This window comes from Nelumbo lutea, chromosome 3 (assembly GCF_056320005.1).
Source record: "Nelumbo lutea isolate HS-2025 chromosome 3, American lotus-T2T, whole genome shotgun sequence".
Lineage (NCBI taxonomy): Eukaryota > Viridiplantae > Streptophyta > Magnoliopsida > Proteales > Nelumbonaceae > Nelumbo > Nelumbo lutea.
In genome coordinates, this window is record NC_142686.1 from 109,850,408 (window position 1) to 109,864,049 (window position 13,642).

The 13,642-nt window shown below is 39.8% G+C and overlaps 1 protein-coding gene across 1 annotated transcript in view; it reads right to left on the reverse strand.

Moving 5' to 3' along the window:
* The window catches only part of MFP2 (multifunctional protein 2), a 28,112-nt gene extending 20,677 nt beyond the window's left edge, over window positions 1–7,435 (reverse strand). The window contains exons 1-6 of the mRNA XM_088976926.1: window positions 7,103–7,435; window positions 4,421–4,492; window positions 4,262–4,327; window positions 4,099–4,155; window positions 3,925–3,992; window positions 3,756–3,837 (exon numbers count right to left, since the gene is read on the reverse strand). Of these exons, the coding sequence (XP_088833052.1) occupies window positions 3,756–3,837; window positions 3,925–3,992; window positions 4,099–4,155; window positions 4,262–4,327; window positions 4,421–4,492; window positions 7,103–7,205 (448 nt within the window). The 5' untranslated portion in view covers window positions 7,206–7,435. The remainder of the gene's footprint in view (window positions 1–3,755; window positions 3,838–3,924; window positions 3,993–4,098; window positions 4,156–4,261; window positions 4,328–4,420; window positions 4,493–7,102) is intronic.
* Between the last annotated feature and the right edge of the window lie 6,207 nt (window positions 7,436–13,642).

Here is a 13,642-nt window from a genome sequence, read left to right on the forward strand (position 1 = left end):
TTTACCCCCTCGCCCTATCCATAATCTCAAAGTGTATCAAAGGCAGAGATCCAGGAATGAGCAAGTGGTTTCCTTTACAACAGATGAAGCTCATACATTCCCAGTCACAGATGAGATAACAGGTACTGCTTCAACTCCTTTGGAATCATCTTTCCCAGACCTTGATGTCCCCATTTCTGTTAGGAAAGGGAAGCGGAAATGTACTGCACACTGCATTTCCAAACAACTTTCTTATGACCTGCTTTCTACTTCATACTTTGCCTCTCTCTCTCTCTCTTTTGTTGCTTCTAACCCCATTCCTAGGTCTGTTTCAGAAGCTCTTGGGATTCTAGAATGGAGAGATGCCATGGAAACCGAAATGGATGCTCTACATGCAAATGGTACTTGGGAGGTGGTGGATTTGCCTGAAGGGAATGATCCGGTTGGGTGCAAGTGGGTTTTTATCATTAAATACAGGGTTGATGGAACTATTGAGAGGTACAAGGCTAGACTTGTTGCAAAAGGCTACACACAGACATATGGGATTGACTACTTGGAGACTTTTGCCCCTGTTGCCAAGATGACATCTGTGAGGGTTCTTTTATCTCTGGCAGCTCACTTTGATTGGCCTCTCTATCAGTTTGATGTAAAGAATGCATTTCTGAATGGTGACTTACATGAGGAAGTCTACATGTGTCTTCCCCCAGGGATGTATGGGAAAGATATGCAAGGAAAGGTATGTAAATTGAAGAAAACTCTTTATGGTCTTAAACAATCTCCTAGAGCCTTGTTTGAGAGATTTAGAGTTGCACTTGTTAAATTCGGCTATGTTCAGACATAGTCAGATCATACTCTGTTTGTGAAGAAAAGTAGATCTTTAGCAGTGTATCTCATTGTGTATGTTGATGACATTATAGTGACTGGTGATGATGCCTCAGGCATTCTGGCTCTTAAGTCTTTCCTCCGTACAGAATTTGAGATTAAGGATCTGGGGGAGTTGAGATACTTCCTTGGCATAGAAGTTGCCAGATCCAAGGATGGGATTCTTATTTCCCAAAGGAAATATGTTCTTGATTTATTGTCTGAAACTGGAAAATTGGGTGCAAGACCAACTGCAACTCCCATTGATATGAGTCACAAACTTTCAGCTACAGATGGAACTCTGTTAGAAAACAAAGGGGTTTTTCAGAGACTTCTTGGGAAGCTTATGTACCTATGCATGACTAGACCAGATATTGCGTATGCTGTCAGTTGCATTAGCCAGTTCATGCATGCTCCTAGAGATACTCATATGGCAGCAGCAGAACGGATTTTGTGCTATCTGAAAGGCTCTCCAGGTAAAGGAATCATATTTACCGAGCATGACCACCTGAAACTTGAAGCCTATACTGATGTTGATTGGGCTGGAAATATGGATGACAGAAGATCTACTTCAGGATATTGCAGTCTGGTGGCTGGTAATGTTGTCTCTTAGAGGAGTAAGAAACAATCTGTTGTGGCCAGATCCTCTGCAGAAGCAGAGTATAGAGCCATGGCACATGGGGTCTCGGAATTGTTGTGGCTAAGGTCCTCAATGGAAGAACTTGGGATTGATCATGACAGACCCATGATGTTGTACTGTGATAATCAGGCTGCCATCAACATTGCTCACAACCCGGTACAACATGATCGAACCAAACATATTGAAGTTGATAGACACTTTATTCGAAAAAGAGTCTCCTCCAGAGAAGTGTGCCTTCCATTCGTTACTTCTGAAGGACAATTGGCAGATTTTCTCACCAAGGGCATTTCCAAGGCAAGACTTCATCATGACACTGGCAAGCTGGGCATGATTGACATCTATGCTCAGCTTGAGGGGGAGTGTAGAGAAGATGGGCCGAATGGTCCATAGGCTGTTACTGTATATTATCTTTATGTTCTTCTCTGTAATGGGCCTTATTATGGGCCCATACTCTTTTATGTTCCTCTTTTGTAATTTCTTGTCCAACTAAGGATCTCTCTTGTAATTACTAAAAGATTAACTTAATAAAAGAGTATTAGAGAGTTAGAGGGAGGTTAAGTTCAAATACCTCATCATCTAACCCTTCTTGCCGCAACTCTCTCTTCTTCTCTAGTCTTCTCTTGCTAGTTTTCTTTGTTTCAAACACAGTCCCTACTTCTAGGACTGTTTTTCAACTAACACCTTTCTGGTGTCCTAGACTTTCTTCCCACAAAAGATTCCTTTTCTGTGGGACGGGAGAAGAGAGAAGAGGCAGCCGCTCTCTCTAGAAGCCTCCAAGTCAGGCAGGACTTGAATCGCCCCTTACAAAAAACTCCAAGGACCCTTAAAAATTAGGGCACCACTTCCTAGGTCAAAATTGAAGAGTCCAACAGAAACAAGACTCTTCCCCTTTCTCCAGTTTTTCCTGATTTTGATGACAAACCCTAGACCAGCTACAGGGCACACAGATCCACCAAAAAAATCCAAAAACGGGGCTTACCCGAGAGCTTTAATCGGCCTCTTAAATCACCATGCAGCCGGCCGATCTAGGGCTGCATGAGAGAACAACTTCAAGGAACCTTCGGCCCGCTCTGATACCAAGTAGAAATCACTAATTACAGATTTAGTCGAGTTTCTTATGAAAGGAAAGAGGGGGAAGATGAAGATTTCAGCAGTAGAGAAGAAAGGAGAAGAAGAAAAGAGTAGGAAGCCAACCAGGATTGTAAAATTAACCCTAGCTGCCTACCTCTCATTATATTTATACTTAACTTAAAGGATGAGATATTATAAGGATGCCCTTAGTAGGGCGGCTACTAATATAGCTGAACAGTCACAACTTAAAAAAAAAAAAAAAACATAAACTAATGGGCTTAAAGCCCAACAACTTCCTAACTAAATAAAAAACAACTCGGACCAACTCAACACAATCCTAATTGCACCCTGATTTTCCATTATTATTAAATTTACTTGCCATACATTTTGTTCTAGTCCTATATTCTAAGACGTTGGCCCATAAGCTTAGTTTTGTATTTAATCCTTCATTAGTTTCATCAACTAAAATGATGTCATCAGCAAACAACATGCAATATGGGACCTCCTCCTGAATATGGTAGTCAATTCATCCGGAAAACAATGCTAAGATTCCTCATTACAATTTCTGAACAATGCTCCCATTCCCAATTGGCTCTAATTTCCACTACTGCATCCATCAAAGTTTAGTTTTATTAAGTGTGCTGACAATGGTTCCATTGAGGAGCAACAGCGAGACGAGCATCTAATCTTTTTTATATTTACAATATAATTATCTTCCTAAAAAGGAAATACTTGCAAGGAAAGGAAAGAAATTGAAATCCATATAAATCTGAAATACTTTCTCAGTCTCTATTAAATCCTTGATTGATATGATATTAAATCAAATCTTTGATTGAGAGAATTTTTCATGAGCCCCATTTAAGCCGGCCAACTACTGCTGGAATGATGGACTGTGAGCCCATGGTCTTAGGACTAGACCTTTTTTAGCCCATTTACTTCTCTCTATCTCATGCCGTGTTTGGATCATCCACTAAATCTTATAAGACAGCACCAGAACAGAACTCATGAGATATGGGACAGTTTAACAGAGCAACAGGTTACAGTTTACAATCTAAGACAATAGGGAGTGCATAGAAAAATTGGTGTGCTAAACCAAAAATCTATTTCATCTTCACTGAATTTTCATGTTGCAAAAGATAAACTATCCTGCTTCACACCGTCATCTAATTGTTAATACTGTATAAACACAGACTAACAACCATACCTCCAAAACCAGGAATGATTCCAAGCTGAAGTTCGGGCAAGCCTAGCTGTGCAGTGGCAGTAGAGATGCGGGCATGGCAGGCCTGTCAAGGAAAGAATAACCATGTCAAATAATGTGTATGACAGCTCTCTGAAACAAACTGTAGGGTTGCAGCACTGCCAGCACAAACCATTGCAACCTCTAGTCCACCACCCAAGGCAAGACCATCAATAGCAGCTACAGAAGGTTTTTTTGCTCCTGACAAAGAAAAAGTAACCATGGAAATGTTTAATAGAAATCTTGTCCAACATTAGTAGATAACCATTACAATATAGAGGAAAACAATGAAGCCCAAAATAGGCACCTTCTAAAATGTCAGAAATAAATTCTATTGATACAAGACCGGGTGTTGACTCCTTAACTGCAAGTCAGAAAAATGGATTATTAGTAACAAACCACAAAAATGGAATATTGGTAATACAGTAATATGTTATAATATATATATATATATATAACAGTAAACATACTCTTGCCAGCCTCATGTGAAACAAAAGCTGAGATATCAAAGCCTCCAGAAAATTTGCCTTTTGAACCTGCTTAGTTTATGCATGTCATGAGTGGCATACCTTTGTCAATCATCTCAAACACTATAAGAGATATCCATTGACCATATATATCACATTTACCTGTAATAATAATTGCTTTAACATCATCCCTTTGCAGTGCTTGATCATAGTGCTCTTTCAGACTGAACAGTACTGGAGAAAAATATCAAACCATGTAAATCAAAATAGATGAGAAAGAAAGGAGTAAATGAGAAGTCATAAATTATTGGGACTTCTAAAATGAAACTCCTACCTAAACATTCAAATATGAGGTTTGGAAGTGTAACATTATCAGATGAATTACACAAATGAAATTAGAATTTGAAAACCAGAGAAGCAAAAAAAGGAGATGTATATGCCAAAAAATATTAATTAAATTAAGAGTTGAAATTGAGAAACAGGAACAATCATGTTGATGGAGCCTTACTTTCAGCAAGTTTCTCAGCTCATTTAGAAGTTATAGCAGGACAACTATACTCAACCTTGGGTTTTTTTCTCCTTTGAAATTTAATTGCAAACCGAAAATCAGTAATCAATCAAACCTTGTACTCCTATGACACTTCTCTTGTGGCTTTAACCACAAAATTAAATCAACCTTAAGAGCCTATTCCACCAGAGTTGCCAACAGGGTACAAGAAAGCCTAAAAATTTTGTTCTTAATGCTACAACCTGATTAATATTAATTAGATTTCTAAATAACTCAGTACAAATAATAGGCTTAATTAAGTTCAGATTTCTGGTTTCAAAATATGAGATACTTTATTTGAAAAATACTTCCTATAAGGATAAGAATAAAACTTCATTGCTTATAATACAAGTCTTTTCATGGGATGGGAGTTTCTTTTTATTGTTAACAACGATGGTAATTTGATATGAGAGGACTTGGACTTCCTTATTACTTGTTGAGAGTAAGGCTGCAACCACAGAGACAGCCCTGCAAGATATGTATGTTTTGGAATTATCCTCTGGAGATTGTTGCATATACTGAATGAAATTCTGCTTCTCTTGGACTCTTATCCTACAGCCCTGAGGTGATTTTCTAGGTATTTGAATGTTACCCAATCCCTAGCTATTGGGATCATTCAGGGTGGAATGAAAAGCTAGTTCTGAATCCTGATTACCATAGGAAACCTGTAAATCCAACTGCTTGTATTAATTTGTGATGGACTTGTGTGAAGCATGAGGAAATACAAGCCTATTGGTACTCCTAATCCTAGTGCCCCTAATGTCATTCTGGTTCCAGTCTACCAGAATAATAATGATCCTGAACAATCCTAGAAACAATCAGGTGCAAATGCAGATTTTGCCCGTGTCAGATGTACAAGGTTCTGCTGTTCATATGCCTAAAAGTTTTTCATACACTTCATAGTATCAAATTCATAAATAATTTATTGTAAACCTTTGCTATTCTCTTTGCATCCTATGGCCAACTCTTTTGGGTGTAGGGTTCCTTTCACATTAACAAAATTCATTTAGTGTTGATGATCAAAAATAATATTCAAACAAGGTCTTGGTATCCTTGATATTTGACGCAGCAGAAAATTAAGCCAATGTTTAGCAGTATATTCCCAAGTCTTAAAGCATTCCATTACCTCCAACAAGGTTCGAAGTATCAATACTTTAATCCCATGGAAATTCTTTGCATTTTTTTTGTCTTTTTTGGATGATAATTTGTCAATGGTGATGTCACATCATCTATTACAGTTTGAAATGGTTGAAATCACCCATTTGTTGATATTTAGCACATTGGTGGATTCAAAAAAATTATACCTATCGTGGTACAACACATAACAATATGTATTGATACTTTGGATTTTTCCTCCAAAAGGATTAAATTTACCTAAGCTTCTTCTTCATCGATTACAATTACTTATCACTATCCCAGTAGCAGTGCAAAATTTGTGGTGTAGTCTATATGATGCTCCTGTCTGCTATTGTCTCACCAAATTATTTTCTTAAGGATGGTATCGGTGGCCCAGAAGTAAGTTGTGAGCTTAGAATGACAATGTTTGCTACACATGGAATCGTCATTCATCAACGCCCTTTGCTGGGCCTTTCTTTTTTTTTTTTTTTTTTTTTTTTGGAGAATCATGTGTGCTTCTATGCTTGGGAGGAACCTCAACCACAGGACTAAGTAAAATGTGTCCACTCAACAAGTGCCCACCATCTAAGCAGAAAATGTAAAAATAAGATTGACGGCCTTGATAATGCTCAACTAGCGCATACCATCTCAACAAATAAAATGAAGATTAAACGACCGATGAAGAGAACATTAAGATACAAAGTTCCTAATTTATCATGTATATGCCATGCTAATTGCAATCTATTCTCGGCAATCCTATGTTGTTTCTCATACTGCATATCCCAAAAGTCATCCAGATTAATATAATAGGTGAACGCATTAAAACGTAACCAGGAAAAAAAAAAAGCAAACGAGTAATAAGACAATTATGGTTTCGTGTTGTGGTATTTCAATTATTTAAGGCATAGATTAATTTCTCCTGAAGAATAAAATTACGAAAACTGAGCAGCATAAAGAAGGGAATAAAAGCAAAACGCAGCACATTTAAGTGCAAATGAACACGCAGAAAGCCCACCCCAAAAACAAATTAAAAAGTATATAAATAGAAATTAAAACCAAAATATGCTGTATAGAACTGAAAATCACATATAAAAATGGAAAAGGATAAACACGGTAAAATGGAGCAGAGGGAAATCTTAACGAAGGCAAAATATGTATATTTAGGAATTGCAGAAAACTACCATCCGTGGAGAGGGAATTGACAGGTGGGTTGATAATGGTGATCAGGGCCACCCCGTCAGCTCCAACCTCCATTACCGTCCTTCCCTTTGCGCCACTGCCCATCTCTGATCTCTCTCTCTCTCTCTCTCTCTCTCTCTCTCTCTCTCTCTCACAAGCTAAACGAGATGGGTCGAGTTGGTTAGACTGGCTTTTAACGTGTTTAAGTCGTTGACGACGAATGACGATGATGGTATTGAAGTTCCGTGCCCGCTGCAAAAAGCTAGCTTAAAAGAAGTGTAGTAGATCCGGACTTCTTTCTGTACCGTGGCGTTAGTTTGTCTGCGTTGCGTTGGTTTTTTTTTTTATGTTGAAATAATTAGCTATAAAATCCACCTCAGCCCTTCACTACGAAAAATGTTATAATTAAAGGGCAAATTTTCAATTAGTATGGTCCCCGAACTTTAAAATGAGATGTCAATTTAATACCTGTCGTTAACCAATATGTTAATAATCGTCCTTGACATTTGAAAAGGCACAAATCTCCTTTGAGTTTTATTTAATTTTCTTAAATCTTTGCCTTTTCTATTCAATAAAGATTGGATTAAGTCTTAAGGGGCATTTTAGTAATCCTAATTTTCTTGAATAGAAGAGGCAAGGATTTGAGATTGTTTATTTTTATAAACATTTAGATGGTTGATAAAGAAAATTATATTATACTTGAAGGGTATTTGTGTCTTTTCAAATGTCACTTAATGACTGATTAACAGACTGGTTAATGATAATTACTAGATAAGCACGTTTTGAAAGTTCGAGTACTAAATTATCACGTTTTAAAATTTAAGGACCAAAGTGACACTAGACCAAAAGTAAAAGGGTACTAAAATAGTGTCCAAATAGAATTAACTATGGTACATTAATTCATTAATATTCATTAATTTTAGGGTAAATCATGAAACCTCTCTCAAGTTTGCTAATTGCAATTGAACTTTCTAACATATTAGGTGTTTAGCATCAGACCACAATAATGTTGTGTGTGTTTGTAAGCATCGTTTTCTCAATGCTGCCATATAGGTTGTTTTTTGGGAAAGCACCTGGTTTTGTTTGATACCAATGTTGTATAATCGTTTTCAACATTGGTCTATATTATCCAATGTCAAAGATGATGCCACATCATTGCACCACTAGTCGCAACGAGATGTTTTATGAGAAAATATTGAATTTGGCATTTATTCATACCACGCTTTTCCAATTTCTAAGGCGTGGCTTAGAACAATTTTTTTTTTTTTTTGAAAAGTGATACCAAATAAGAAGTCATTTTTCTGAAGCACTGTTTTTTTTTTTTAATGATGCAGTGCCTATGTGGCACCGTTTTCTCAGAAAACGACATTGATGCCAAACAATGTCATAGTTTCAAGTATATCCCTTCTTCAAAAAATAGGCATGAAAATGTCCAAAATGCCAATGCATGGGTATTTTGGATGTTTTATTGATTTTTATTAGATAATTGTAGGAACTACTTGCAAATGAGTCAAAAAATTTAGGGGAGGCGATTTTAATTATCAAACTTCAAGAGAGGTTTCAGCAACAATCAGAAACTTAAGGGGAGGTTTTAGCACTTTACCCTTAAACTCATATCTCAATTAATTTAGTTAAAATCAGTTTATTTCTCATTGTGGTAAAATACACTGTTTAGCATTATGTTCAACCAATTTAGAATCATTTGGTTTACATTCCGAATTGAAATCAAAATTCATTTATATTGCATTTGGAATGGTCTATTCTTATGGTAATTGAAATGAGAAATGGAACCGCATTGAATGGGATTCCACTCCCAATTGAGGGGAAGGAAATGATCATTCTCTCATAGTCTCAAACATGGGAATATCATTCCACCAAAAATGGAAATGGGGTTCCAATTCCGTTTAACCAAATAGTTGGAATTGGATGGGCCATTGCGATTCCAATTCCATGCCCTTATTATTGAGAACCAAATGGGCCCTTAATCTATTGGCACTGCAAAAAGGTTGCCCAGGCCGCTGTTTGTCAGGCTCTTTCCTTCTCCTTTTCTTGAAACTGTGCTTCATTTTGATTTGCAACTAAATAAGAGTGTTTGGTTCGCAGAAATAGGAGTCCAGAATCGGAACCGGAATGATCCATTCCCATTCTAACTGTTTGATTGACTAATAGGAATCCCATTCCCATTATGGTGGAATGGCATTCCCTCATATGAGAGAATGGCCATTCCCTCCCTCTCCCTTGGGAATGAGGATCCATTTCAGTGAACTTTGATTTTGATTCCAACTTCAGTCTGAACCAAACAAGTGAATGAATTAATCTATTCCAATTCCCATTTTAAGGATTTGGATACTGGTTCTGATTCTGATTTCAACTATGAACCAAAGGGGCCCTAAATTCATTGACATTTTAAAACGGAAAAAAAAAAATTACGTTTTAGAATTACAACATTTTATAGTTTAAAACAGACGTATTTCTGGTAGGAGTATTTGTTGCGTTGTTGATTATGCCGGAAGCCTAAAACAAAATTGCAGATGCATACCAAGATGCCAAATTTGAAATTTGATAATTTTCTCTTCTATAATTTTATTTCTTCACTCTAAATCCACGTCATCTAGTTAGATGGAAGATTTTAATTTTTAAGTGGTGGGGTGATGCGCCCAAGGTTCACGCCTCCCAAAGTTATCCACGTCTTGATCGTCAGCAATCAATCGCTTTCACTTCTATTGTATTATTTATTGTTTAGCACCATGCTAGGTGAGCTTCAACGGTTTTTATTTCGGGGGGATGATTTTAGGAAACTACTACTCAGATCTCTCCAAACCAACCTCACATGACATATTTGAAACGGATTTAACCTAACACTACTCAGATCTCTCCAAACCAACCTCACATGACATATTTGGAACGGATTTAACCTAACACTTTGCCTGCTCCCCCCCCCCCCCACCCCACCCCACCCCACCCCACCAAAAAAAACCCTCCGTGCACTTCGTCTTGTCCGCTGCTCCGGTTAGACCGCCACGGATAGCCCCTTTTCTCTCGCCATTAAAAACCCCGTTGTAGTGGTGGCTGTATTCCTAAACTCAAAACATTTCTAGTGTTCAGTCACAAAGACAGCAAACTCGGGATCCCAATGGATTCCATCCCTCTCTCTCCTCTATTTGCCGCTCTGGTTAGACCGCCACCAACAGTTCCTTTCCTAATGCCGTTAGAAACCCCTTGTTGCAGCGGCGGCGGTATTCCTAATCTCAGAACACTTCTAGTGTTCAGCCACTGAGACAGACAACTCGGGATCCTATTGGGCTAACTCATTCCCTCCCTCCCCCCGCCCCTCTCTCTCTCTCTCTCTCTCTCTCTCTCCTGTCCGCCACTCCGGTTAGACCACCACTGGCAGCCCCTTTCCTCTCATCGTCAGAAACCTGTTGCAACGGTGGCGATATTCCTAAGCTCAGAACACTTCTCGTGTTCAGCCGCAGAAACCCCTCCTGCCCAAGTCTCTAAGCGACATTATTTATCAGGTTGACTAACCAAAATCGTTCTTATTTTTAAAACCAGTTCCAGCTTCTTGCTACATTGGATAACGTTGTTAGAGGCTAGCTCTTTTCTTCTCTTGGCACCAATTGTTATTAGGTGAAATGGGAAACATGATCTCTCTTATTACAAAGTCCAGGATTATTGTCATTTAAAACCAAATGTGTCTCTATAAATGTGGTTAGGCTTTTGTTGAACTAGGATTTATTTCCCCTTTTCATTGTTTTATTTAGAAAATTTGAAGAAGAATAAAGGGTAAAATAGTATCATTTGTCTTTTTGTTAGCGTGCACGAACCATAAGGGAAGTGCTAGTCAATTGCCAAAAACAGTAGGGGTAGCGTTAGTCAATTATTTAAACCATAAAGGTAGCTTAAGAAACTCATCATATATATATATATATATATTAAACATTGGGTAATTATTCATTTTTGGCAGCAAATAACAATAAATTATATGTTGTTTGTCAGAGTTTGACCGGACTATATGCGAGTGTTTGGTCATTTGTGCTTGAAGAAAACTCTTTATTTACTAAGTTTGTACAGCCCGGTTGTCGTTAGTGCTCGGTGTTGATTGTCATCAATACATCTTAGTCTTGGTGCTCAAACCCTTGGAGTAGGTCTTCCGTGCCTAGTTTTCCCCTTGAAGGGCCATCTTGCCCAAGATGACGGCGATGACCCTGACCGGGGGAGCTCAGGCTCGGGGCTTGTCGGTGTGGTGCAACTATTTTATGGGTTTATGCTCATTGGTATCAATGAGCCCACTGAGGTATCCGCGTTGGACGAGATCTTCCAGGTGGTAGTGAAGGTCGTAGCAGCTTTCGATATTGTGGACGTGGTCTTGGTGGAAATTGCAATACATGTCCAGATTACTCTTGTTGCCTTGGGTTTTCATCTTTTTGGGCTACTTGACAAAGCTGCGGTAGCGGATATGCATCTGTATCTTGGCCTACGGAGCATTGAGTGGAGTGAAGCTATGATACGTCAGCAACGAGGTTCTCGACCTGCGGTCATATTAGCAGTCTTGCCTCTTGCCTTCTTGGTCTAATCTTCAGCTGCCGTGGTCTCACCGCTTTCGGTCGTGTTGGTCTTCCTCCTCCCTATACAACGTTTAGGCCTCTTCGATGTTCATATGCTTTTGTGCGTGCTTCATGACCGCAATCAGGTTGGGCGGAGGATTCTTTTGCAAAGAGAAGTTGAACATCGAGGATAACAACTTGCTCGTGATGGTGGTCACGGCCACCAACTGGTCTAGTGCTCGAACTTGAAGGGGCTCAATGTTGAACCTCACCAAGTATTCCCTCAAGGTCTCTTCTTTCCTATGACGTACTCGCATGAGCCTGGCTAGTGCCTTTGATTGGCGGTGAATTGCGCTAGGAACTATGTCTCCAATTGCTTCCAAGAGGAAATGGACCGTGGCAGAAGGGAGGCGTATCGGGTTCTGGTGACTCCATGAAGAGTTGTGACGAATGTCTTGCACATGAGACCCTTGGATGAGTCATGCAACATCATCATCACATTAAACCCTTCAATATGGTCGTTTGGGTCCGAGGCCCTATCGTACTTTTTGAACTGAGGAGGTTACCATTCGACTGGGAGAAGCTCATCGACGATCTCTTGGACAAAGACGAGCTATTTTGCGGGTTGTTGACCACGACGTTGCTCTGTTGGTCAGGCCGTCGATGGGGTCGTGTTGTGATCCACTTGGCTGCATTCCAACTCGGTCAATCGTTGTTGTAGGTCCTTGATTTCGAGGTTCCTTTCCGTTGATGCCATGTTGATGGACTTCTCTACTTTTGGAGTTGCTTGCTGATCTCAGAATGAGTTGGATTCAGCTATTGAGATTGGAGGCTACTACACACGTTGGTCAAGTCATTCTCACACCGGAATCCTTGTGACAGAGCGATGTGATTTACTGCGGGCATCGCGCACATGAGGCCGAGCTGGGGGGTCTAGGCCCGATGCCGACCTGCGTGGTGCCTTTTGGAGTCCTTGGTATGAGGATCGGCCATGGCAGGCACCTACGCGATAGGGCGAGTGGCTTGGAGCGTGCAACGGTTGTCCCAATGTCTCCATCATGGTGAGGATACGATCAAATTAATGTTGCATGGTGAGGTATTGTGCGGGGCCGACTGTTGTCTGATGTTGACGTTCCCAAGGCGAAAAGTTGCAAAGTGAGCAGGATCCCCAATATGGGGAACGGGCTCTAGAGCGTTCAGATTTGTTCTTAGGCATTATTGCTTTTAGTGCTCAAAAAGGGGTTTGGGAAATGACTTTTTGTACACTTCCCACAAATGGCACCAATTTGATGTTGTCTGATTCGAGGTGTTCTAAATTGAGGACACGACCAGATAGTCTTGCTAACTAGATGAGGCCAAGGTGGAATGACGAAACTGTGCACCAAGATCTGCAACCAGGAGAAGGGTTAGAAGTCCAATGAGTTATTCCTAGGGTAGGTACTTCGATGCTCGAGTCAGTAGGATAGAGAGGGATGTGGTCAGGACAAGCAAGTGGAGATAGTGCAAACAGGTATTCAAAGAGTGCAGAGTTCTAAAAGTCCCTTACCTCGAACGAGGAATACCTACTTGTAGTTGGGCGTCTGTGTCCTAGATGGATAGGGCTTTTAGGGTTGTTGAGATGAGGGCATCCACTGAGGTTGTTGGGAGGTTCCCTTTTCCCCGGAAGAGTCTGCTTCCTTGTCCGTGTGGGGTATTCCTTCTTAGTTGTGCTATTCAATTACATGTGGCGTTGACGTGGCCCGAAGGGGGCAACCACAAAGATAGCCACATAGTATCTTTGGCTAGCTCAACCATCACCCGAACACTATACCCTCCAACCATCCCTACACATGAAAATGCAACCCCCACCCCCCCCCCCCCAAAAAAAAAAAAAAAAACTACCCTCCCTGAGGGTGGGGCAACTTAAGTTGGTAGGGTGAGCCCAAAATTCACATATTGTTTCATGTTATTAAGTAATAAACAAACAAAATAGCATGAACAAACTTCAAAAATTCC